Source organism: Stylophora pistillata, chromosome 5 (assembly GCF_964205215.1).
Source record: "Stylophora pistillata chromosome 5, jaStyPist1.2, whole genome shotgun sequence".
Taxonomy (NCBI): Eukaryota; Metazoa; Cnidaria; class Anthozoa; order Scleractinia; family Pocilloporidae; genus Stylophora; species Stylophora pistillata.
In genome coordinates this window covers 21,042,075-21,069,119 of record NC_142523.1, presented here as the reverse complement: position 1 = coordinate 21,069,119, position 27,045 = coordinate 21,042,075, and the positions used below count along the sequence as shown (strand labels likewise).

At 37.6% G+C, this 27,045-nt stretch overlaps 1 protein-coding gene across 5 annotated transcripts in view; it reads left to right on the top strand.

Moving 5' to 3' along the window:
• Positions 1–27,045, top strand: part of LOC111338870 (uncharacterized) — a 40,114-nt gene that overhangs the window by 2,289 nt on the left and 10,780 nt on the right. The window contains exons 2-28 of one of the 5 annotated variants that reach the window (XM_088760261.1): positions 1–1,375; positions 1,450–1,498; positions 1,967–1,987; positions 2,080–2,163; positions 2,317–2,400; positions 2,554–2,637; positions 2,791–2,874; positions 3,029–3,112; positions 3,267–3,350; positions 3,485–3,568; positions 3,723–3,806; positions 3,960–4,043; positions 4,197–4,280; positions 6,957–7,261; positions 14,743–14,881; positions 15,315–15,431; positions 16,315–16,440; positions 16,845–16,967; positions 17,507–17,617; positions 18,045–18,170; positions 19,088–19,210; positions 19,749–19,880; positions 20,891–21,013; positions 25,746–25,916; positions 26,196–26,305; positions 26,432–26,484; positions 26,612–26,751. The exon at positions 1–1,375 is cut by the window's left edge and continues 537 nt beyond it. In XM_088760261.1, the coding sequence (XP_088616387.1) occupies positions 1,361–1,375; positions 1,450–1,498; positions 1,967–1,987; positions 2,080–2,163; positions 2,317–2,400; positions 2,554–2,637; positions 2,791–2,874; positions 3,029–3,112; positions 3,267–3,350; positions 3,485–3,568; positions 3,723–3,806; positions 3,960–4,043; positions 4,197–4,280; positions 6,957–7,261; positions 14,743–14,881; positions 15,315–15,431; positions 16,315–16,440; positions 16,845–16,967; positions 17,507–17,617; positions 18,045–18,170; positions 19,088–19,210; positions 19,749–19,880; positions 20,891–21,013; positions 25,746–25,916; positions 26,196–26,305; positions 26,432–26,484; positions 26,612–26,751 (2,824 nt within the window). In that variant the 5' untranslated portion in view covers positions 1–1,360. The other 4 variants (XM_088760264.1, XM_088760263.1, XM_088760262.1 and 1 more) reach the window with 4 other exon arrangements.

The following is a 27,045-nucleotide window of genomic DNA, read 5'->3' as shown; positions in this document are numbered from 1 at the left end:
TTAGCTGTTGTTTTCTAAACTACAATCAGATCTCCAAGTCTGCTCCTTAAGAAATTTGCGCATCAGAATGACTGTGGTCAAGAACGGGAGAGACATGAGTTATCATTGGGTTCCAAATAAAATAATGCATTTGAAAACATCTCCCTAACTGTCCTCTGCAAAAAAAGAAAAGTGACGTAAGATCATAAAATATATTTTTCTCATATTGTTTTATTAGTGTTTCTACTTTGAACTCCAAACTAGAAATAGCACGTGATTGCTCTAGCTTCCTCTTCCGACCTGTCACTTCAGTTGCAAAATTCCGGCATGTGCCAAAATATTGGCCAATCGAATGCGTTGCTTGTTTCAAAAGAGACCACGTCATTGAAAAGAAGTCGGAAGAGACTCCCAGAGGTTTGCAGTCGCCACGCACATCATTGGAGCAGAGTCGTTTGCATTTAAGAGCTGGTTTATTTTCCACTAAAGAAGTTGCAGGAGTAATTTATTTCCAAATCAGTTACTATATTGTGAGACCATTCTACTAGTATGGTAAGTTATAATTTTAATCAATGCCCCAATGTTTACAGAGCTTTTCAGGTTTTTCTTTTGTTTTTTTTTTTTTCCGTTGCAATACATGGTTATTGTCTTCTTTGTCTATATTTTGTCCTTCACTTCTCCCAAAAACAGAATCCACTAAAATTTATATCGTGCTCTAGATATGCAATCAGGTTTCATATAACTAGTTTGTCTAACAATGACAGTTGTTCCTGCTAGGAGTAAAAGATGGTGGGGGGAGGGGCAGAAGGGGGTCGCTTGAAAGAATAAAGTCTGAAAATTCGTCAGGCAATATTTTAACGACTCCATGAGCGTTTACTGCAAAAATTTTGCCGGGTACGAGTTAGTCAAAAATAATTTTATATCTTATCGTTTTGGTTATGGCTACGGCTACGTGAGTAAAAATCTTCTTCCCGCAGAGTCCATAATAAATGTTATTTTTACTAAAAATTACAATATGAAGTTTCATAAATGGGTAATTGTCATAGCTTAGAGACAATATTAATGTGATCCAAAACACGGGAGCAAACAAAACTTTAATAGTTACAAATGCTAAGAACCGTGGCTAATAATCCCGCGGCAATAGCGAGACAAGAATGATTTTATGCAAAACTAGCTTTATTCCTGATTAATTATTTAACTTGAACGGAAGATCTTTGTACGGAAGACCTTTTTAATTATAGATGTCACCAAGAGCTGTCTTTTCAAACATAACTTTATTTTCATAATTCAACAGACACGCTAACGGTGTAGCTGTTTGAGAAGGCTATCTCATAAATAGGTTCTTTCAATTTTCTCGAAGAAATAAAAAAAATTTTGATCCCGTATGAAACCTTTTTTCGTAAGTGTCACATTTGTGCTTCGTGCATCAAGTTTGCTTTGATGGACACTAACACTGTGTTTATTTCTCAACAGTGCTTTTTGGTCTTACTGTGTCTTCTTTGCCAGGTGCAGGCTGGAGAAGGTATTTCAAACTCTTGATGCTGTTCAACTTGATACCTGAACCGCAAGTTACCATTTTTCAGAATATCCCTTACTCCTTAAAATAGGGTTGGATCAAAATTTTATATAATTAAAATTGTCGTGATGGCAATGAAACTGTATGCGTTAAGCTTCCATGCAACTCAACGGGAACGGAGCTTATGTTGTAGAGCATTTTCAAGAATTGATATTTTGAGTGTGTTAGGTTTACCTTTTGTTTTATTGAGTCTTGCCTTTTTGCGTCTACGTTGTTATTTTGGTAGATCTATAGTTTTGATCATTTATTTTTAGTATGTGCTGGAACTTGGTTCAGTTCTTACCGTGCTAGACATTTTAATCGCTTGTTATGGTTGAGGATAACTAGTTCGCTAGGTGGTCATGTTTAGAGTATCGCAAACAAACAAAATGCGCGACGTTTTAAGTGTTTTGCCTTGCTTTTAAATACAAACAGGCAACTGGGACTCAGAAAAAGGTAACCACGGCCACTTAAAAGCAATGACTGCTTAATGAAGGTAAATGTCATTGAGTTGAGCAAAATATTCCCCGTTCCATTCATTTTCCTAGGAAGTTTCAGTCCCAAGACAGAGACATCTGTGACAAGATCTACAAATACACAAACAACACGTACGCCCCCATTGACCATTAAAGGTGAGTTCATAAAAATAATCTGTGGCTTAAATACATACAGACCATTGGGACTCAGGCAAAGGTAACCACGGCCACTTAAAAGAAATGACTGCTTAATGAAGGTGAATGCTAGTGACTTGAGGAAAATATTCTTCATTCCTTTCATTTTCCCAGGAAGTTCCAGTTCCAAGACAGAGACATGTGTGACTACATTGTCAAATACACGAACAACAAGCAGGCCTCCATCAACGATGAAAGGTGAGTTCATGAAAATGAGCTGTGGCTTAAATACAAACGGGTCATAAGGACTCAGGAAAAGGTAACCACGGCCACTTGAAAGAAATTACTTCTTAATGAAGGTAAATGCTGGTGATTTGAGAAAAATATTCCTCATTTCTTTCATTTTCCCAGGAAGTTCCAGTTCCAAGACAGAGACATCTGTGACTACATTGTCAAATACACGAACAACAAGCAGGCCTCCATCAACGATGAAAGGTGAGTTCATGAAAATGAGCTGTGGCTTAAATACAAACGGGTCATAAGGACTCAGGAAAAGGTAACCACGGCCACTTGAAAGAAATTACTTCTTAATGAAGGTAAATGCTGGTGATTTGAGAAAAATATTCCTCATTCTTTTCATTTTCCTAGGAAGTTTCAGTCCCAAGACAGAGAAAGCTGTGACAACCTCTACAAATACACGAAAAGCAAGTAGGCCTCCATCAACCATTGAAGGTGAGTTCATAAAAAGAATCTGTGCCGTTAAATACAAACAGGCCATTGGGAGTCAGGAAAAGGTAACCACGGCCACTTAAAAGCAATGACTACTTAATGAATTTAAATATTAGTGACTTGAACAAAATATTCCTTCTCCCTTTCATTTTCCTAGGAAGTTCCAGTCCCAAGACAAAGACATCTGGGACAAAATCTACAAATACACTAACAACAAGTACGCCTCCATCAACCATTAAAGGTGAGTTCATAAAAATAATCTGAGGCTTAAATACATACGGGCCATTGGGACTCAGGAAAAGGTAACCATGGCCACTTAAAAAACATGACTGCTTAATGAAGGTGAATGCTAATGACTTGAAGAAAAATATTCTTCATTCCTTTCATTTTCCCAGGAAGTTCCAGTTCCAAGACAGAGACATCTGTGACTACTTTGTCAAATACACGAACAACAAGCAGGCCTCCATCAACGATGAAAGGTGAGTGGATGAAAATGATCTATGGCTTAAACACAAACAAGCCATTGGCACTCAGGAAAAGGTAACCACGGCCACTTAAAAGAAATGATTGCTTAATGAAGGTATATGTTGGTGACTTGCTTTCATTTTCCTAGGAAGTTTCAGTCCCAAGACAGAGACACCTGTGACAACTTCTACAACTACACGAACAGCAAGTAGGCCTCCATCAACCATTGAAGGTGAGTTCATAAAATGAATCTGTGCCATTAAATACAAACAGGCCATTGGGACTCAGGAAAAAGTAACCACGGCCACTTAATAGAAATGAATACTTAATGATTGTAAATATTAGTGACTTGAGCAAAATATTCTTCATCCCTTTCATTTTCCTAGGACGTTCCAGTCCCAAGACAGAGACATCTGTGACAAGATCTACAAATACACAAACAAAAAGTACGCCTCCATCAACTATTAAAGGTGAGTTCATAAAAATAATCTGAGGCTTAAATACATACGGGCCATTGGGACTCAGGAAAAGGTAACCACGGCCACTTAAAAGAAATGAATGCTTAATGAAGGTGAATGCTAGTGACTTGAGGAAAATACTCTTCATTCCTTTCATTTTCCCAGGAATTTCCAGTTCCAAGACAGAGACATCTGTGACTACATTGTCAAATACACGAACAACAAGCAGGCCTCCATCAACGATGAAAGGTGAGTTCATGAAAATGATCTGTGGCTTAAATACAAACGGGCCATTGGGACTCAGGAAAAGGTAACCACGACAACTTAAAGGAAATGACTGCTCAATGAAGGTGAATGCTATTGACTTGAGGAAAATATTCCTCATTTCTTTCATTTTCCCAGGAAGTTCCAGTCCCAGGACAGAGACATCTGTGACTACATCTACAAATACACGGACAACAGGCAGGCCTGCATCAACTTTTCAAGGTGAGTTAATGAAAAGAACTTGCGGCTCAAATACAAACAGGGCAATGGGACTTATGAGAAGGTAATCTTGGCCACTTATAAGAAGTGACTGCTTAATGAATATGAATGTTGGTTACTTGAAAAAACAATTCTGGAACTGATTGCTTCCCGTACATTGTATGCAAAGTGGTTTAAGAGTGCCTTTTAGTTCTTTCATAGAACTGAATGATTGATGTTTTAAGTTGAAAGTTATCATGGGGGAAACAAAAGTTATACTGATCGTGGATGTATGCGTTTAAGCTAGTCTGAATGGAGTATTGCCAACAAAAGAAATAAGCAAAATTTGCAAAGTTCCAGTACTAAACTATTTTTCAAAAAAATAATTGAAAATGCCGCATTTTTTAAATAACCTATTTAACAAAATTTTCTCTAGCGTAAACAATTTGGGCCACACATCGCTGGCCTCTCATCAACATTTTTTTCATAAACTTTTCACGATATGATACATATGAGCACCTGCTGATATTCTTATCATCCAGAAAAGATATTTTTACTTCTTTTGAACGTGACTTCATTAGAAGAGCGAATTCAATCCCTTTTTATAGTGAAAAGTGCAAAATTGAATGTAGTGGACGCATCTCTGAAATTTCTTAAGAATTGTGCCTATTGTTTAATGGGTGTTATTGTTCAAAGTAAAGGCCCAGCTTGGTGAAAAGAAGTAATTAAGTGCATAGACTACTTCAATAAATTAGCACTTAAACTTCTACTGAAAAAAAAATTTCCCTAACGCTGCAAAGCTGAGAAACTCTGATATCGTTCATTAAGAGAATTAACTATATGAAAAGCAGCGGAGCTTTCAGAGTCAATTATACTTTTCACTGAGTTAATACCTCAAATCGCAATTATTCTACTTTAACACTGCCATTACCTGAATTTATCAGATCTAAAAATATATACCAGACCATAATGTTGTTCGCTCATACTTCGTTTGCCAAATTTAACAAATAAAAATAATTATTACACGACTCGGGCAGTCAATAACTAAAATCAATCAATGAAAATGCTCTATTGCCGGTCAATATTCTCTCAGTATTGGACCAGGCACTGTCCCGAATGGTCCCGAATGATAGCGCACTTGTGTCCCTTTGAACTTCAGTCGTATAATAAATCTCTTATTGACCAGGCTTGCTCGGGACAGTACTGGAAGAATATCGGCCCTCGGTCTTTTTTGTACGGACCTCCCTGCGCTCGGTCGGTACTGTCAAGACCTCGGGCCTATATTCTCCCAGAACGGCCCTCGCTCTTGGTTAATAAGATATGTACATTGACTGTGCCCTATTCCGTTGTAAAGCATTAAGGAAGCAGTTACAGTATGAAATAGGTGTAGAGGGAAACATGAGACGTATTCTGGAAATGTTCCTTCCTACTATTTGAGTGCGTCAACCGCCTTCGGAGCACAATCAAGGCTTCCTTTTTTTCGTTTTATGGTAAAGAACACGTCAAATTCCTTTTGAATTTCTTTGCATTTTCAAATGAATTGAAAGTTTTCGAAGCGAAGATAAATTTCGTCAGAATGTTTTATAATCTCACGAAGCACACTTAAATAAGCCAATCAGAGTCCTTGTTAAAGTGGTCCGAGCGTTTTGATTGGTTAAGTAAGACCAAAGCTGTTAAAAATGTAAAACCATTATAGTTCACAAAACATCTAAGTTCACGATCTGCAAAAGTTGACAAACTGATATGGTTCCGCAGGTCGAGTTCAACACTTCTTCTTGTGGTGTTAATACAGAATCTGGTACTGAAATGTTCAGCTATAAATCTGGCCCAATTGTGGCTCATTAAAACACGCATGCTTTTTTTAAACAACGGTCAGAAAACAAACTTCTCAAGGTGTGTGCTTCATGAATGAGCGACAGCCGAATTTATAGGAGGATGAAGATTGTTCGGAATGGTCAGCGTCTTAAAAATAAGGGATATCAGAGTAAGCTCTTAGCTGTTCACTCGAAGGGCTATTGATGTAGTTTCTGAGGCTTGCTTCACTTCAACGATCAGAGATCGTCATGATGAGGTAGCTACGATGGCCGAGAGCATAACTGCTCTAAGTCGCTCTGATACCATCATGATTTTATAAATTTTATACATAGTGTTAGTTCTGGTTGAGATTTATTACATTACGACGGTAAGCTCACAATCTAAGCTTGAAAACCTTTAAAATTCGAACAGGTCATTCCACTTTGGTGATTTTTTACTCTTTTCTCTTTTTATTATTCATCCATTTCTCTGGTCCTATCGCTGTTTAACTCTTTTATTTGACGAAAATCTTTTTCTGTTTGATCGTCCCTTTTTCGTATCTTTAAAAAACAATTATACATTGTTGCTCTATTCTCAAAAACCGATTACTAGCAAAGATTAGCGTAATCCGTAGTAGAGCCTCGACTCTTTTGTAGATCCCTGCTCAAAGAATCCTAGCAAGAATGGCTGAACTTGTAACAGCACTTCTGAAGGCTTCGACTGAAGTTGTCGCTGGGAATTCTTTGGGAATGACTGTGGCAAGAAGGATAATGTACAGTTGAGGATTCTATTCCGTAGTCAATCATCGAATGTGCGCTGGAAGTTGTTCATCCATAAATGTTATAGATAGTATCGTAGGTCTGTTTTAATTTCTAATTTTTTTTATTGATTTAACATATTTCACAGAATGTCATAGACCTCTGGGTATGCAGAGCGGTGCAATCGAAGATTGGCAGATAACTTCCCGTCACTCTCGTGACTACAGGTATAGGCCCAGTCCTGGGAGAATGCATCTGGAGACGGCAAGAGGAGGAGGAGACGCTTGGAAACCCTACTGGAGTTATAGAGGCGTATGGTTTCAGGTTTATCTCCATAATAAATATACTTGGGTAACTGGTATAGGAACACAAGGAAGCGTGACAACATACTGGCTGTATTATTGGGGCCGAGGAGGTCGGTGGTACAAGGAAAAAGGACAACGACATGCCAAGGTGAAACAATTGTTATGAGTCGTATTATGATTATCCTCCAGCATAGGATGGATCGAGAATTTTTTCATCCGGAAAAAACAGATTCTTTGCTTGCAACTGAGCCCAAACATGCTTAGAAATAGGTCCAAAAATCTGTGCATTTTAAATACTTCAAGTTGAAAATTTGACTTAAAAATTCCCGCATGTCTGATGGAACAGAGGAGAGCATTCAAATGACTGAAGTAATATAGAAAACAGTGGATATAGAAATTCCTCTAGCTGAGATTATAAACAACCTCAAGCTGGAAAAACAATCTCGTGAGCAAATGGCTTTTCATCAAGATCGGAAGAATAGACGAGGCAGCACAGAATAGAAGCAAATGTTTAAAACAAAAGCAACGTTTTGGCAATGTTTTGTTTTGAGGTTGGAATGAAGCAATATTTTGTGGAAAACTTTAAAGTATTTATATAATCTGTTCACGTTGTCCTTCATATATGTTGTTCTATATATATATATAGCGCTCCCGGAATGTTTTCTTATCCCTGATGATGCCTTTGATCAGCGAAAGCTCTGATTTGTGAAACATTTCACTTTTTACAACAGTGTAATTTGTATATATTTAAAGTATTTATTTTTGTTGAGCGATAATTTGTACGATTGTATGACCGGTTCTTGGGTATTTTTCTAAATATTTAACAAATTGGGAGAACCCACACAATCCAAACTATATATATCTAGATAAGAAACTAACAAGCCTTCCCGAAGTTACTTATAAATCTCATGTCAAACGCTCGGTCACGGTATTCATGTAACTAAACGACTGGCAGTCGGAAATGTTTAAAAAATTTCAGGAACTGAGACAACTTATACAATCCAAGCTACTTTATGTCGATGAGGAACTGCTGAGCTATCTCGAAAAGAATTATAAATCTCATATAAAGCGTGCGACTTGCGCTGACTCAGAATACTTAGAAGTTGCGTGAGGTCACCGGGTTCTTTTTTCAAATATCTAAGTGCTGGTAGTCGGAAATTTTTTTTTCTAAAAATTGTTGAAACCAACAGAACCTATACAGCCCAAAGTATTATAAATCGACGACAAACTGCCAAACAATCCCGAGGAGATTTATAGCTTTCATATATAATGCTCAGTTTACGCTGGGGTAAAGTGTCAACATCCCTGATTTCATTTAACTGTTTAACTTGCATTACAAAGGTAGGATATGCTCACAATGTACATGATCAACTTCAAAAAGGAGACTGTCACCAACCTTCGTCAAGAAGAGGGCCAAGCCAAGATGAACAACTTCATATCTGCCTAAAATTTCACTTTCCCCTGCCTCCAGGAATATCTCATCTTTATCCACTAAGGGTGGCTAGCACCTAATTTCTCTTCACAGTATCATTCCTGACGCAAACATTAAGGTCATGCGAATACAGTAGAACCCCTCAAAAACGGACACCCTCAGGACTGGAGGATATGTCCGGTTTAGAGACGATTTCAAGATTTGAATTTTTTAAACAATGTCACGTGATCACGTTGCTGAGTTAGAGTTAATCGTCACGATGCCTCACTGTGTATGGAGCTTGACTGATGAGTGGATCAACTTTTTTTGGTCTACGAAACAGGCTGTATTAAAATCCATCTGTGCACAACTTGAGTAGTCCATTTGCTATTATATATATATATATATATATAATTATACCTCAAGATTTAGGTTACTTGAACTTTTACTGCAACTCTGAGTTTCATGCCTCTTGCGAAGCAATCGTCAGGCAACTGCTATGGATAATTATACTTCTAGTTCAAGTAACCTAAATCTTGAGGTATAATTATCCATAGCTCTAGCCCTGCTATTGAGCACTTTTTAGCAGATGATGATCCCATTCCGCTATTTTGGTTATATATATATATATATATATATTTATATATATAACTAACTGCAGAAAAAACTGTTTCAGCTTTCTGGGCCTCATCAGTGCAGTGCTGATTCTAGGATGGAGGAGAACCGAGACGGTCACCCCAAACGACCCAACCTTTGTGGTATCGTCTAAGCCATGCCAGAGTGCTCAAACTAGAGTAAACTAGCGGGCATGCGCTATATTGTTATATATATATATATATATAAATAGTAGGAAAGTCTTAGTTTAATAAAATACGTTTCGGTCCGAGACCTTCATCAGTTTTAATACAAATTCTGACAGAGATCGCATCTTTTCCTATCGCATTTATATATATATATATATATATATATATATATATATATATATATATATAACTGCAGACAGTACTGTTTCGGCCTTCTGGGCCTCATCAGTGCAGTGCTAATGCTAGGATGGAGGAGAACCAATATGGTCACCCCAAACGATCCAACCTTTGTGGTATCGTCTAAGTCATGCCAGAGTGCTCGAACTAGAGTACACTAGCGAGCATGCGCAATTGCAGAGCAATGACTCATCCTAGTTAGAGTGCTCAATTTGGACATGAAAGCAAAGCTTTGTATGCCAAAGAGCTATATATATATATAAATATATATATATATATATATATATATATATATATATATATAACCAAAATAGCGGAATGAGATCATCATCTACTAAAAAGTGCTCAATAGCAGGGCTAGAGCTATGGATAATTATACCTCAAGAATTAGGTAACTTGCACTTTTACTGCAACTCTGAGTTTCATGCCTCTTGCGAAGCAATCGTCAGGCAACTGCCAGAAATAACGGTTATATATATATATATATATATATATATATATATATATATATAAATATATGTATATAATATAACAAGTTAAAAGGCCTCGAGCCAACAGTGACGCCGCGCCAGAAGGATCCAAAAGGATTCACAGTCCAAACCTCGATAAATAGTAGGAAAGTCTTACAAAGTTTAATAAAAAACGTTTCGGTCCGAGACCTTTATCAGTTGTAATACAGTTGTAATACAATCAGATTGTATTACAACTGATGAAGGTCTCGGACCGAAACGTTTTTTATTAAAATTTAGACTTGTTATTGAGTATATGTCTTCTTTCGCTCGAAGTTTTCCTTCCTCGTGTGCCACACTACTTCTCCTATATATATATATATATATATATATATATATATATTATAGAAAAATTCACTGCCTGACGAGTGAATTCCACGTTAAATTTCACGCGAAAAACCGATATATCGCGAAGCGATGAGTGCGATATCGATTTTTCAAGTGAAATTTAACGTGGAATTCACGAGTCAGGTAGTGAATTTTTCTTGAATCGCATAACAGAATAAAAATAAGAAAATAAGAAATTAAAACGGCAATGTTATTGTTTGTTTTTATTCCGTGCGCGCGCCCTTAAGAAAGCCATTTTAAAGTCAACTGTCAGATCTGTCATTGTTAAGGGAATGGAAAGGAAGGTAAGTCGTTCACGTTTGAACCGTCGACAATTTTAATTGTACCTCGTGAATTTTTCTTGCATCACATAGCTAAAGCCACCAAATCACTGGGCGAAACCATATGTTTTGTATTTTTGTGCGCCACGCCAGTGCGCAAACGATGGAAACCCTTTCAAAGTCAGGTGTCAATATCTGGCGAATGGAGGGAACAAGATATTTTTAGAATAAAAACCACTTTTATTTCAAACTCGTGGAGAAAGCGGTGCCTCACATTTTACAATCTTCAGCAAAAAAACTAAAAGTACACAATAGGGAGTTATTTAAGACAGAGATTTGCCTGCTACCACTCAACTTGGCAGAATGTGGCGCCGACAATCAACAACTGAATGGTCAAATCCTCAAGCGAAATAAAAATTTCAAGCGTTCCGTTATCAAAGCAAGATCTACAAAAAACCGGTAAGTGCTTTACAGTTGTAAAAAGAAGTGTATTCAAAATATAATGATTAAGACTCGAATTTCTCGGTAAACTCTGGCGAAAAACAGTTCAGTTAAAAGTCACAATTTTAACTGTTTTTCTTTCATCGCAGGGAGTCGCTCGTTGGTGTCAATGCTGGACTGAAAGTTTGTGGAAATATTTACTGGAGAATTATTAAAAGTTACTCCAGTAAACATTCCGCCCACTACTCCTGCCATCAGGTAACTAGAACGACTGGCATTGCCGCCAAGGTCAATAGCAGCTGCTGTGTTGCTTGGCGTGGCTGAGCTATTGAGAACAATCTCCCGTAAAGCATGACTTGAATAGCCGTTGGTAGTTGTCGTGCTTAGCGTGGGTTGAAAGCTGCCAACTTATTCGACATTCGCCGCTGTTTTTCCAGAGGATTATGGCTGTAGCTGGATATGGATTCCGGATTGGAGTGGCCAGTGAGCTCTGATATCTCCACTGGGTCGAAATCATCACTGAGCGCTTGGATGACAGTTTTGCGACCACTCGAATTTGTGAATTTGCCGTCTAGTGTTTTTTGAAACCATGTTGTATCTAAAAGAGGCCAGTTCGTCGTCTGTATAGGCTACAATGGTTTGGATTTCGGGAAAAGATGCTTGACCTTTTTCGGCATTGATACCTGTTTTGGTTTTCTTTCTTAACGCTTGTTTGGTTTTACTCGGCGAGAACTGTCGTTTGGCTTTCTTCCTTCGTCTCTGGCATTTTGATTTTTTTCTATGCGTTTTCTCGTACTTTTGAGCGTGAGTGGTTTTCTCCAATTTTCTAAAAATTTCAATTCCAATTCAAAAGTTGGAAGACATTCGTTTTCTATAAATTTGTTCATATTTGTTCATATTTTCATAGTACTAGTTGTATTTACGTTTTTACGTTCGTAACAATAATTTTTGCTAGTGACTCACGTCAGCGATATCGCTTTATGCATTAATGCGATTCCACGCTAAATACCCTCTCTTCCGGTTGACGTATTGACCAATCAGAGGGCGTGTTTACTTTAAGCTATGCGATTCATATATATATATGTATATCACTGCAAATATTTTATAACTGTTATATATATATATATATATATATATGCAGTTAGATATAGCTCTTTGGCATACAAAGCTTTGCTTTCATGTCCAAATTGAGCACTCTAACTAGGATGAGTCATTGCTCTGCAATTGCGCATGCTCGCTAGTGTACTCTAGTTTGAGCACTCTGGCATGGCTTAGACGATACCACAAAGGTTGGATCGTTTGGGGTGACCATATTGGTTCTCCTCCATCCTAGCATTAGCACTGCACTGATGAGGCCCAGAAGGCCGAAACAGTACTGTCTGCAGTTAGATATAGCTCTTTGGCACACAAAGCTTTGCTTTCATGTCCAAATTGAGCACTCTAACTAGGATGAGTGATTGCTCTGCAATTGCGCATGCTCGCTAGTGTACTCTAGTTTGAGCACTCTGGCATGGCTTAGACGATACCACAAAGGTTGGATCGTTTGGGGTGACCATATTGGTTCTCCTCCATCCTAGCATTAGCACTGCACTGATGAGGCCCAGAAGGCCGAAACAGTACTGTCTGCAGTTATATATATATATATATATATATATATATATATATATATATATGCAGTTATATTATATATATGCATATATATGCATATTATATATATGTTATATTATATATATGCAGTTATATATATATGCAGTTATAATGCAGTTATATATATATATATATATATATATATATATATATATATAACAAGTTAACAGGCTTCGAGCCAACAGAGGCGCCGCGCCAGAAGGATCCAAAAAGGTTTCGTAGTCCAAACCTCGATAAATGATAGGAGAAGTAGTGTGGCACTCGAGGACGGACAACTTCGAGCGAAGGAAGACATACACTCAATAAAAAATCTAAAAAGTTTAATAAAAAACGTTTATGCATCTTGCTCGCTTGCCAATATCCCAGTGCTGTACACTGTGCATTGCTAGGGGCTAACTCGGTTTGCTGGGAGAATTAAACGGACAACCTTTATTTGCCGTAATTTGACTACTCAGTTGAGTGACTGTTTATTTTTAATACCAAATCAAATTACAGTAAAACCGGAAATAAAACGTAATCCCAGCAAAGGTGATAGCAAACACCCATCGAATGAGAACTCAACGCACCTATGGGAATGCTTGAAAATAATGGGCGGGTTAATAGGGTGGGAAATGTTTGCCCTGCACCGAAGCTTAACTAAAAGAGGCCCGAAATCACATGTTCGTATGTTTAAGTATCTGCTATTGTAAGTCCCGGATGTAACCCATCCGGGGTAATGATAAACCGCGGCGCAGGTTGCATAAATTAATTTATTCTCTTTGGTAATAAATATCATTTCGGTCCAAGACTTTCATCAGTTGTGATACAATAACTTACAAACTACTTAAATAGGTTTACAAGGAGGGCGTGGTGACACGTATTAACAAAAAAAGTAATTACTATGCGAAAAATTATCACAATCTACAAAATTATCACAATCTACGAGAAAAACAAACAGAGAAACTAAAAAATTGTCGAATCTACTAAAAGTGTTAAGGAACCAGCGTTGAAATGAGGCGAGAATTGTACCGAAATTCCCAACCAAAACGGGACATTTGATGCCCGCTCAATTTAGAAAAATTCTCCACATTAATGATAGTTTATTATTTTTTTGGAGTGAAATTCCTGGCGCTTATTCAAGCCAAAAGGTGCCAGAAAAAACAACTCTGCGCTGCAATATGTTTCTTTGGTAATTAAAAGTTTCTCGATGTTACCTGAATTGTTTACGGTCGCCTGCACTTGCTCAATGCATTGGAATGAGAAATCGCTTAAATCATGTGGTGTTTTGTTAAAATATAATGTACCCCTACTTCACAGGTCTTTTTCTTAGTTTTCTTCTTCTTAGTTCTTAGTGGTCTAATATATAATCCCCGATGGCGTGGCGGTGAATTTTTGCTTTGTTCAGTTATTTCGCACTAGTGCTTTGTTTCTGTGGCGGCATGAGGACACAAGTTCATTACATTTATTGAGTGATGATAATTCAGGTCGCCAGATAATGAGTAATTTTTCTTATAGTTAGAGGTTGCATCTTTTACTTGCGTTGTTGTAGGGTGACCTAGATGATAGGATGCGCCATGAAATAACATGGTCGACATTACTGTCTTTAAGAGTCCAGTTCGGTAGAGTTTCTATCCTTTATGTGTCGGAGAGATGCCGTGTGGTTTCTGTAGCTAGTTTTAAAGTCGTTTTCTGTGAGTCCAATGTATGTTTCAGAGGTGTTGTTGTCCTTACGTGTGACGGTGGCTTGGTAGATTACTGATGTTTGGAGGTAGTTTCCGTTAAGTGCGGCAAGCGTTTTTTTTGTCGACAGTTGTAAGTTTTTTTCTCTTTGTATTAAACTTGGCTAGAGTCTATCCTTGCAGTAGAGTGCTCGATGCCTTTCCAGAGCGTGGTATATCCGGAGATTGAACTAATCAGTAAGACATAACTTTTTCTGTGACTCTGAGTTTCACGCTCACGCGATCATCAGACAGATAAGCTTAAAACCTTTCAGTAGTGAGATTAGCCCTTTTGAAGGTGCGTAAAGTATGCATGATATCTTTCTTTAATTTTAGGAATTCCCCGGAAATATAGACAGAAACACTGTTTTTCGCAACGAACTAGGTACACCCATCAGAACAAGCCTCATCCGTATCTATCCACGGGCTTGGAGAAGAACCATAGAAATGAGAATGGAGCTGTATGGTTGTAAAGGTACCACGGATGTAGTTAATTCACAGAGCAGGGAATGAAAATGGAGGGCAGAGAACAGATGTTTTTTTCAGAATATCTATAGTAACATCGATGACATTTTTTTTCTGTCTGTTGATCATGAGGGACACGACGATCTTTTTCTGAGGACCACTCCTACGCTGCGGGACTACTTTAGTCACTTAACTATTTTATTCTCGAAACTACTCCAGGAAAGTATGGCTTTCTTTAAGATGCTACTCGCTTGGCTCAGACAACTTCAAATATCCTCTCGATGGAAACCAAAAGTACTTGCGACTTGGCCAATCGCAGTCAACTTTGTCCTTCTTGATTGGCTTGTTAGCTATATGATGCAGTGTCACTAATTACGAGACCTTGATTCACTTTTGATTCTTAGTCTAAAGGAAAACTTTTTTCTTTCAATTGATTTTCCTAGACGAGTGTTTGAGGTACAAGCCATGTAAGAATGGAGGCAGATGCGTTCCTGATTACATCAACGAGAACTACACTTGCATTTGTCCTATCGAGTTTTACGGTGATACCTGCAGATTAGGTAAATACGCTGAGTTTTTTCAACAGTGACCACTATAAACCACAGACTAACTAAAACAACATAAAGCTATGTTATTAGAGATGGCGAGTGGATTAGGGGGAATCAATTCGGGCGAAAATTAAGCGTTTTCGTTTGCTTTAAAAAAAAAAGCCTTCAACAATACGTATCTCAGACGAAAATGGGCGACAAAAGGTCTCGCTACAAATTAAACTATACAATTAAAGAGATTTAACGAGAACCGCGTGAAACGACACCTACTGCCAATTACACAGGCATTATGCCTTCATTGCAGTGCTCTTATACCTCAAGCTGTGATATTTCTGAAATTTAACTGGCCAAGACAAGAAGTATTTCAGCCAAAATTAAAATATTTACATGTAAACATTACAGTTTCATGGTAACAGTAATGAGATTGTTCCTAATTTGAACCATTGGTGGAAAGATATCCCAGTTGTGACACGAAATGGCTGGAGCTTGAAAAAAACGTAGAAAATGAAAGCAATCTGGAAAACATAGGGTGGATAAAGATTCAGCTCGGATACTGTGAGCTACGACGCCAAGGAACTTGATGTGAAGCTTAAGACGTTATTCGTGGAAGAAACAGGACAGCATTACGTCTTTCTGCAGAGTATTTGGGATAAACTCTTGCTCGTAATATTTTAAAACCCCTCATATATTACCTACTGTCTTATGGCTCGTAATACTTTGGTGGATTTTGAAATATCATGAGCCCGTGTTTATCCTAATTACCCCAGCCACGTTCAGGCATTTTGTTAACGCCTCAAGCTCAAAGTCTTGAATCTATAACGAATCCTATTTACGAAAACTCTATGCTAGCATTTAGTTTTAACACTAACAGAATGACGGCATTTTCTTTTAACAGGTAACTTATGCAAGCTTAGTAAACCTTGCTTAAATGGAGGTACCTGCTCACCAATGAGATACTGGCCTTATTTCAAATGCATTTGTTCTTCTATCCACATTGGTTTCAACTGCAGAACCCGAATAGGTAAATACATACAACTCACCTTAAAGTCCTGATCAGGCACACGAAAAAGCACATAGAAAAACAATTAGTGAAGAAAGAGGAAAAACGAACGAACAAATAGCATGAAGCATGAAAAGCAAAGCAAAATAAAACAGAAAACGACAACAACAAAAAAGACAACAACAACAACAAATAAAACAAGGCCTTAAGTTAAAACAGAAACTTTCGCCAACATGACAAAAAAAAAACAAACAACAATAAATTTAAACAGTTAATTAAGTCTCCAAGGCACAAAGACTTTTGCAATTTTTGAGTGGCACGACAGCATAGATGATAATATCCCGCACAACCTCATCCAATCATTGTTTTTCATAACTGGATAACATAAATCATTGAAAACCCATAACAATCTTCTCTTTTTACAGCAAATGCATGCGATCTCGAGCCTTGTCTTAACAGTGGCACTTGTCGGCCTGTAAAATCCTGGCCGTTCATTCGATGTTCTTGTCGGTCTGGATACGCTGGTTTTAACTGTGGCATCCGAATAGGTTTGAAACAGCATGTTTTTAATGAAAACTGTAATTTGCAACGGCGTCCGCAATACAATGTGTTCACGAATAAGACAATTTACCCTCCCACTGCCTCTAAAAACTTGAGAAGATAGATGGGTACCAGGGATGAAATAGGGCTACCTGACAAAATGTTTGCAAAATCTCGAATGCCCTTATAACCCGTATACTAGTCGGAGGAACCGTAAAACTGTTCTTAGTCCCACAACGTTGCAGTAGCAGGGAAAAGAGGGAACTCTTTTGTTAATATGCAGTCAGAAAAGGCCCCACCTGACCTTAGTCGATGAAGAGCCATTTTTTGTTTTTTTTTTGTTTTTTTACCAAAGCAAGCTTTTGATTTCTTTGTCCAATTACTTGACGTCTCCTTGGTTTGTCAGTTTCTTGGTCAGCCACGTCAAGAGTTCGTTTCGGGATTAACCCTATACCAGACCATCAGAGTGATATTTTACTTTTTTTTTCTCATTCTTTTGTCAGCTTAGTTTCTTTGCAATTAAAACTCGTGTCCAATTTCTTTCCAGTGGACCGTTGCAGTCACAACCCCTGTCCACGAAATTGGACTTGTAAAACGAAAGATAACGGCATTGGTTTTGATTGTGATTGTTCATCAGGAGACTGCAGTTATAAACCGGGTAAACTGATCATCCCCCATGTGTAATCTCGGAAGGCTTCTATAGGAGGAATTCTCAAGATACATTGATTTCTCTCTAAGCGAAATTTAGATCGCGCCATTTTTCCTCTTCTTTATTTAATGAACATTTTCGCATCCTTCATTCCTATTACCTTTCTGCCAGTTTACAACCAAACAGTCAAAGGAAGATATGACTGATTTGACACCAAATAGAAACTCTTTTGTTTCTTAAACTTAGTGGTATTCGGTTAAAGAGGGGCTATGTTTAAATGAACAACAAGAAAAAAATAAATGGACTCGTGTTTCTGTAGAAAGATAATTCTAATACAAAATTAAGCCAACATTTTAGGCAGGACGCTTGACGCTCCCAAAATAAGCCAATTCGATAAAAAAAAATTTGATTGTTTTTATTATCATTTTTTTAATAGCCTCTGTATGCCAATCTCATCCTTGTCTGCATGGAGGAACGTGCTTACCAGATAACAATGTATCAGGAGATTTCAAATGTGTCTGTCCTGCAGGATACGTTGGATATAACTGTGAATATGCAAAACGTAATCTGAAAATAAAGTTTTTATAGGAGGGTCTCAATGGCGTAACGGCTTTCACGGTTTACGGTAAAAATTTTGGGTATTTTACGGCTAACGGTTGAATTCCTTCCTTTGCAATTAAGAGCAATATTTTTTACCGTTACCTTCTTTTTACAATCAACAATCAAAATGCGTCAAAATTTTATGATTTACCGCAGAATTTTTTGGCCGTTTTACTGCTAAAGGTTGATCCCAATGAGACCCTCTTAGAGACCTTTAAATCAAAAGCAAAAAGTAGGAATTCAGGGTTTTAGCTGACGGAGCGATAGTCGTCGTAAGGCTGTATTTTGTTCTCTCTGAGGGTTAGACTTCCTCGTAAATTTTGAATTGAGTAGCTGTGCTTCTTTCAGCATTGCAAGTACCATAGTAGTGATTTTATTTTCCCAGCCCTGTTCCTCCCCATTATCTCTGCAACCGATCAATTTTCTTTCTGTTTCTGGTAAAAGTAAAACCAGAACGGCCAATCAGAAAAAGAGTTATATATTGCAACGACCACCCAGAACCAAAAGGAAATGCTTGCAAACTTCATTGGGGAAGTTGTTTCCTAGGTCCTGATTGGTGAAATACCTCCATTGGCTTAACTCGTCGCTTGATTTTCCAAACCCATTACAAATCAAATGAAAGCAAAGCGAAAGAAATCCGGTAGCGCGTTCAAGCATCAATTGTGTATCTAGTAATCGGTTTTTTTGGTTGTGTCGGTTACCTTATAAAAAAAGGTCTTGACAATCGTGCATTTTAGACATTATGTTAGTAGCAGTAGCCTTGTCTGATTTTTTACTTGAGTTTGGAATGAATTCGAAAAACACATGAAAATTACTAATACGATAAAATGTTGTACATTTTACATCAGAGCATCCCAAAGCTAAGTATTTTTCCTATAGATGATTCGTGCTCCGTCGAGTCTTGTCGCAATGGAGGAACCTGCAAACCGGATAGTAACCCGCTGGGTTTTGAATGCAACTGCCATTCAGGATATATTGGATTTAACTGTGGCATTAAGGAGGGTAATATAGGCTCCTATGATAGAGTTTCTCTTACTGACATATTCAGTATAATTTTTTTCCAGGGCAACAGCCAAATCGATAAATCAGTGAATGTTTTAAAGAACTCGAATACTCGAGTTTGTCAATCAGGTAGTAAGTCAGTCAGTATGTAAACCAACCTACTATTCACTTACTCACTCGCTTTGGTCGTCTAAAGGCTCGCTCACTTGCTCTCCATCTTTCAGTCCATCTTTCAGTCGGTAAGGCAAATCCTTCAATCAGTCACACATCTAGATAGTCTGTCGAACAGCCAGTCAGTGCAACATTGTTGAGAAAGGTAAACAGCCAACTTATAATTAACTTATAATTAACTTATTTTTTCACTAGGTTTCGTTTTGTAAAAATTACAGGAAAGGTGGCAAACTTCATTTTTAATACCAAGTTTAGATCAAACACAATAGCATTATAACAAGACTGTTTTCGAGTTACTTCTAGAGTTAGAGAGTTCCAATAGTATATGTTCTGCATGCTCAGTTAACCTACTGTCATATTTCAATAGTCGATCCGTGTTCAGATCCAGACAACAACCCTTGCGAGAATGGTGGAACATGTGTGCAGCAGAATAATGCATTGGGATACACATGCAAATGCACATCAGAGTATATTGGGTTTGACTGCGGCTTTCTGAAAGGTGATGCCTAATCTAAAAACGTATGTTATCTTAAAGAAAACTTCCACTTATCGAGCAGGGCCAGGTTGTTCAAAGCTGGGTTATGGTAACCCAGGGTTAGAGTGAAATCTGATTACAGATATGAAAGTTTTAAAAGAAAATCTAGTATATTTATCTTTGTCTATAACTTGATTTGGATGCCCTAAAAAGAACAAATCTGGTTTCGCGTCTGAAAGCTTTAATTGAATGCTCTAAAATTAATAAAGATTAAAATTTTACCTTGCGTTTGTGCCTATCAGTCTTCGAACCTCTTAACCCTAATTGGATACAATGAATATATGAATTTCATATATTTGAACTTCACATATTCATTGTATCCGATTTATCATCACGGGTTTATTATGAATCAACTTAACCTCCTGCTCCCAGTTGGCTTGTTAGCTCAATTGGTAGAGCGCTGCACTAGTATCGCAGAGGTCAGTGGTTCGAATCCCGTACAGGCCTGATTTTTTTCAGGTCTGATTCTCGCTATTGCATAAATAGCGCTCTCTACTGCGAGGATCCTGCATCATACTTAACCCTAATCGTTGTTATATTATCCAAAAAATATATTTGTAATAATTGGAGTACTTAGTGCGACAAAAATCAAACTAGAAATGGGCTGCTTTCAAACTGTTGACTTGTACCATGTGTTACTGTTGCCTCTAAGATCTGTATGATCGCATTGGGACTCATGCGAGCAAGAGAGCTATTTTCCGTTGATAGTACTGGCGACGTGTTAACGGTCTAATGTAATATGAGCAAAAAATGGTCCTCCTGTAAAAATTCCATGTCCAGGATCTCGATATTTTGGTTCAACAAGGGGAAGTTGTCTCAAAATCTCATTTACCAACATGGCTCTTTTTTTATAAGTCACTCTGTTTTGAATCTAACTTGTGTTAGGAGAGAATTGCAAAACTACTCGACGCAAAATTCAGACAGCTGGTCCTGCCTTGTAGTGTCCACTAACGCAGTCTTTTACGTCTCCACAGACGATCCTTGTTCCCCTAACCCTTGTCAAAACGAAGGAAACTGTACCAGAAACAGTGGTCAAGAGGATTTTATTTGCAACTGTGCCTTTGGATATACTGGTAAAAAATGTCAGAACCTGATAGGTAAGTTAGTCTAATATCAGCTAGTTGCAGTTCAACGTTAATTATCATTTGGCACCCCTATTAATAATGGCAATATGACTGAGCGGAGTCGCGCCAATTCTGTCCATAGTCAAACTCGTTATTTAACAAATCCCAGAAGAATTTAAAAGCGGGAATCCAACCAGTAAGTCGCGAGAATTACCACAGAAAGAATTGAACGACACGAATTCCGGTTACCAAATAATCAAAACATTGAAAAAAAGGAAGCAACAAAGAAGCCGTCATCTAAAGGTTTTCTTTAAAAAATAACAACAACAACAACGACAAATTAAACGACAACAACAACAACAATTAGCGCGATAAAATGCACGAGAATTGACGCGTATCCTACAATTACGTAGGCATGACGCGTCATCTGTCCTATAAAGGTAAAGTGATGCACTATCACGTTCGACAATGTTGTTACTTTAGTCAGGGTTGGAAGGTGTAATATATTATTATTAGGCCTGCTCTAGCACCTTAATTATAAGTCGCCTTAAGTCGCCTAAGGTCGCCTTAAGTCGCCTTAAGGTTACCCAAAGTCGCAATTGGTTACGCAATGTTAGAAGAGTTTCACCCTTCCCAATTGACCCCATTTTAATCATATTGTATTTATTGTAAGGGATTTAAGGTAGGCCAGTGTAGGCCCAATATTGATGGCAAAAGTTCATTTGATGTAATTTGGCAATAATCCTAAGCCTTTTTGTCCTTCAGTAGGAACACATATTCTCCACACTGTTCTCTATGCAGTTTGCATGGTATCATGATCATAATAATAATAATGATAACAATAATAATAATAATAATAATAATAATAATAATAATAACGGTTTATTCACAGTATATCCACATAAAAAGGTGTGGCTCTTCATCTGTGAAAGCTTACGATACTAAAATTTAATATTAAAACTAATTTATAATGACTAGCTAAATTGTAATAAAAACTATACATGAAAGTAAGTATGCAGAATATATTGGTTGGTGGTGGTGGTTGTTTCTATATCTTTACAAGGATGACAAAGCGCGGGCCTTCAAGAACGCCTTGATCATTACCGTCCTTAAAATAAACTACTATGTTTGATACTGTAATGAGATACTATATACTAGTCTCTCTTAACGGATAAATGATATCCAAAATATTAAAGAGATCATCAAAAATCAGAGAAGGGCCAGGAATGGAAAGACAAAAATTTATCTATGGACTGACTCATCCAAGTTTCATTTCATAAGACGGACGATAATAATAAAATTTAACACTTAAACCCTGACATCAGAATGCATTTTACCCGCAACGTTCTTCAGATATATCCCGACAGTGTACTGAAAGGAGAAATTGTTTTATAAATGAAATATTTCTAAATTTTTTTTGGTGATCATTTCCTTTACTTTCATTGCCTTAATGCGTGACCCAGCCTTGATACTCTGAGGAGAAATGAATGCTAGCCATTCTCTGTGGTTAAAAGGTGGCATTTAAGAACGAGTCTCTGTAAGAATCAAACCCCTTGGGAGTGAAAATTTTCAACCCCCCTTCAAATTTTGCACGCAGTTAGGCGCTCAGGGGGATGTATAAAAGTGCCCTTTTTAAAGGTTGCAGCACTCTTGTTGCCATGGTAACGACGGCTGCTTGTTTGAGGCCTGTGGCCTGATTTTCATACAAAAACATCGAAAAAAAAGTGTAAAATGTTTAGTTCTCTATCTTAAGCTAAATACAGTATTACAAATTGGTACCTCTACAGATATAGTGACGCCATTTATTTTCACTTCGTCTTTACTTTGATACATTCAGTTTTCCCTGGGAGCGAATGTAAACACACTAATAGATTATCTATCTCGGTACAATTTTGGTCATTTTTGTTGTAGGGAAAAACAGGGAGAACGTTTATCCGAGTTTCTCCAAGAGTACACCGATTCTGGAGCTAAAACTAACCACCTAGTTGGTAATAATATTTTAGTTTTTAAATATAAAAAAATCTCTGTTGGCCGGCCTCTACTTTTCATGGAGGCAATTCGCGAACGAAGCTTAAAAATCAAATATTGCATAATTTGGCAATGTTTACATCTAATGTTCTCAACAAAAAACGTCTCAAACAAATAAAACGTGCGAAGCTTTGAAAGAAGCTTATCTTATGAGCAATAACCCAAAGAGAAATCTTTTAACTGAAGATATCTTCCTTCATGGAGGACTACTCGAAATAACTACAAACATATACCTCAAATTGAGTGCATATGATCCAGATTCCGAGTGCTACACCTTCTTTCATGGGAATTTGAGCAGTCTAAAATCCTCTGAAGATACACAGTTATACTTGTATGTCATATGAAACATGTTAAAGTCGGCTGACCAACACGAAACTATCCCATCACCGGTCATATGTCATATATACGTTCTTTATCACGATGGCGTGGCGCAGTATTTCCCCGTGAAGTTCCCATCGGTCGCTTCAAAGAAGAAGAGAAATGGACATTTTTCGATATTTCAGCAGATTTCTGCGCATTCTGAAGTAAAAACAATAATAAAAGAAAAAACAGAAAAACCTCGATTGAACGCTCGTAAAACTCAGAATCTGAAAGCGGTTTCTGAGAGCATAAATCGCAACTTGTCAGCAGGAGTACTCCATGTATAACTCAGTTGCAACAATTGCAATTTGTACGACATATGCGTCTCCTTACAAAGAGCAGACTCGGGCAGTTTTCATTTCCTAGTGACAGGAACTAAGGTATTTCGAATCATCTGAAACTGTTAGAAAACTGTTAGAAAAGTTGCATAAGATATGATGAGGAGAGACTTATCTCAGCCGCAGTGCAATCGAGTCAGTCAATGGTTCCTTCCGTGTCTTGATGACAAAGAAAGAAATCATAACAAAGTTCGAAATAAAAGATTTAATGAAATCATAACGCCATAATTCCACCTTATCCACACCCAAATCGCAACTCGTCACTGGAACGAAACTCCCCATGATTAATATGTAATCTGGATTGCTTCAGGTCCTTCAGGAGAAAGAACGGAGATTTCATCATGATTATTTTCCATAATTTTTTCCAGAATATATTTTACAAGCTTAAATAAAGATGAATATAACACAATCTCCCAGTGAGTTACACGAGAGGAAGTCAAAGGTCTCTTTAATTTCCCCCTGAGATGGCCGACTTGTCGGGAAGAAAAAGGGGACCGTCTGTGGAGATTATCAAGCTAATAATTGAGAAGATTATGTCAATTGCATTGGTTCATCAATGACAGCATTAATTATTTCAAATATGTACTCCTTGGTCCAAGCGACACCAAAAAAGGACCTTTATAATTTTGTAGGCACTTACTACAGCATTTTATTATCAAGAGGAATACATCTCAAGATTCAAAGCCAAAATAATGTTCGAGCATGTAACAGACTCCCTGAAAAAAGCTAGATTTTTGGAAATTGATCGTGATGAAATCCCTGTTTCATTTGCTGTACTGCAGGGATACTGAGTTGTTTGAAATCTCCACTGACTTTGAGATGGTTTTCGCGCGAGTCGTACAAATTGCTATTGTTGCACCTGGGTTTTACATGGAGTACTACCGCTGACAAGTTGCGATTTATTCTCTAAGATTATCGGTTTGAAATATCGAAAAATGTCAATTTCTAGTCTTCTTTGGAGCGGCCAATTGAAACTTCATGGAGAAATACAGCGTCACACCATCATGATAAAGTATATGTTTATGACTAATGACCGGTGATAGGATAGTTTCGTGTAGATCAACCGACTTTAACATGTTTCAAATGATATACAAATATAACAGTGTATCTACAGAGAGTTTCGGATTGCTCAAATTCCCATGAATGAAGGTGTAGCACTCGGAATCTGGACGATGTGCACACGATTTGAGGTATATGTTTGTAATTATGACGAGTAGTCCTCTATGAGGCTGATCAACTTGTTTTAAAAGATGATAGCCAGAGACGGGATTTCTCTTTGGGATACTCTTCATAAGATAACATTCTTTCAAAGCCTCGTAAGTTTCATTTGTCCGAAACGTTTGTTGCTGAGAACATGTAAACATCGCCAAATTATGCAATATTTGATTTTTGAGTTTCGTTCACGAATTGCTTCCATGAAAATCAGAGGCCGACCGCAGAGATTTTTATATACTTAAAAGCTAGAATATGATAACCAACTAGGTGGGTAGTTTCAGCTCCAGAATCGGTGCACTTTTGGAAAAACTTAGATGAACGTTCACCCAGTTTTACCCTACAACTAAAATGACGGAAAATGTACCGAGATAAATAATCTAATGGTGTGTTCACTCCCAGAGAAAACTGAATGTATTAAAGTGAAGATGAAGCATGTCACTACATATGGTAGAGGCACCAATTTGTAAAGTTGTATTCAGCTTGACATAGAGAACTAAACATTTTGCTCTTTTTTGCGATGTTTTTATATGAAAATGAGGCCCCAGGTCTCAGACAAGCAGCCGTTGTTACCATGGAAACAAGAGTGCTGCAACCTTCATAAAGAGCATTTTTTGCATCCCCCCTGAGCGCCTAACTGCCTGCAAAATTTGAAGGGGGGTTGAAAACTTTCACATCCCAAAATGTTTGATTCTTACAGACTCGTTCTTATAGTCATTTATCAAACACACTTCCTTACGGGTGAAGTTCTCAGGAATTGAGAGATGTGAGGATGAAATGATAAAGATTACTACCTCTCTTTTATAACATACCTTGTATTCATTAAGTTCATGGGAACTGGAGCCTATGGACGCCATGGCCAAACTGCAACAAGCCGTGCAACAATGGAACAAGAACAAGGAGGCGTGTATGTGATAACCCTAGCCCAGCTTTTGGTGGAAAAAGCTGCGAAGGTTTATCCTCTGAAACTGAACCATGTAACAAAGAAGAGTGCCCAGGTAGAAGCTTTCTGCATATTTTACTTTTCTTAGCCTTTCAAATGTCGCAATAAGAAGCTCAAAGGTTAAAACGATGAGAACAACGAAATGGGGGTCTCTTATCATCCTATACAAGAATCCTAACGTTACCTTCGAGACGACAGTTTTGCATCTGTTTTAGAGAATATGACGCTCAGATATCGTTTTGCATGCGGAGTGTTTCTGTCTGTCAATCTGATTTACTCATGCGGTCCCTATAATATAGCCTCACATATCTGTTAACTTTTCTTCTCTTTTCAGCCGAGAAAATAAAATACGAGGTTAAATTAAAAGACGAAAAATGGAAAGATTATCTTGCAGTACCGAAAAGTAAAGAGTACGTGGAACTTGAGAACAGAATCAAAAAAGCCGTAAATATACTATTTTCATGATTTCTTTTCGTCAGTTTTTGATCTACCAAATAAGTTGAATTTGATTTGGTTAGTTCTTTATGTAGATGGTCTGAGAATAGTGTCAATGATTATTATCTCTTTTAGGTTAAGGACTTCTACCACAAAACGGATGAAAATGTTGAGGAGCTAAAGTTTTGGTAAATCCTATCTTTTAGACAAACAGTCTATTTCCCCCTCTAACTGCAGTCCAATTCATCTCAGAACCCGTTTTTAATAATGCCTTACTTTGTAAATTTTTAATCGTTTCTATGTTATTTTCTCTAGGAAAGGAAGTGTCATCTCTAGTTTTGACGTCATCTATGAGAGCATAGACTCGTTACAAATCGTCTCTTTCTTAGAGGAAATAGAAGGAGGAACACTGGGAGACATTCCAGTTGAGTTACGCAATATCAAAACTAGAAACGGTAAGCATAGAAAAGTTCATCAGCCCAAGTCAAAGAGAAATCTGTGTCTGTAATAAAACAAAAATGACTGAAGCTAAGATCGAACGCGTCGTTCGGGCATTTACTAGGCAGCAGCTCCCTGTTCAGCGATGATCGGTTACTGAATAGATCTACGGCAACACAAAATCTACTTCTTTAATCACAGGTGTCCCAAGCTCACGTCTCGAGGAAAAGCGAAAGATTATTTCGTGAAATCGTCACTAGTTGTGTGACGCGGTGTTAAGTTACGCGGGGAACCGTAGAGAATTTGAATAC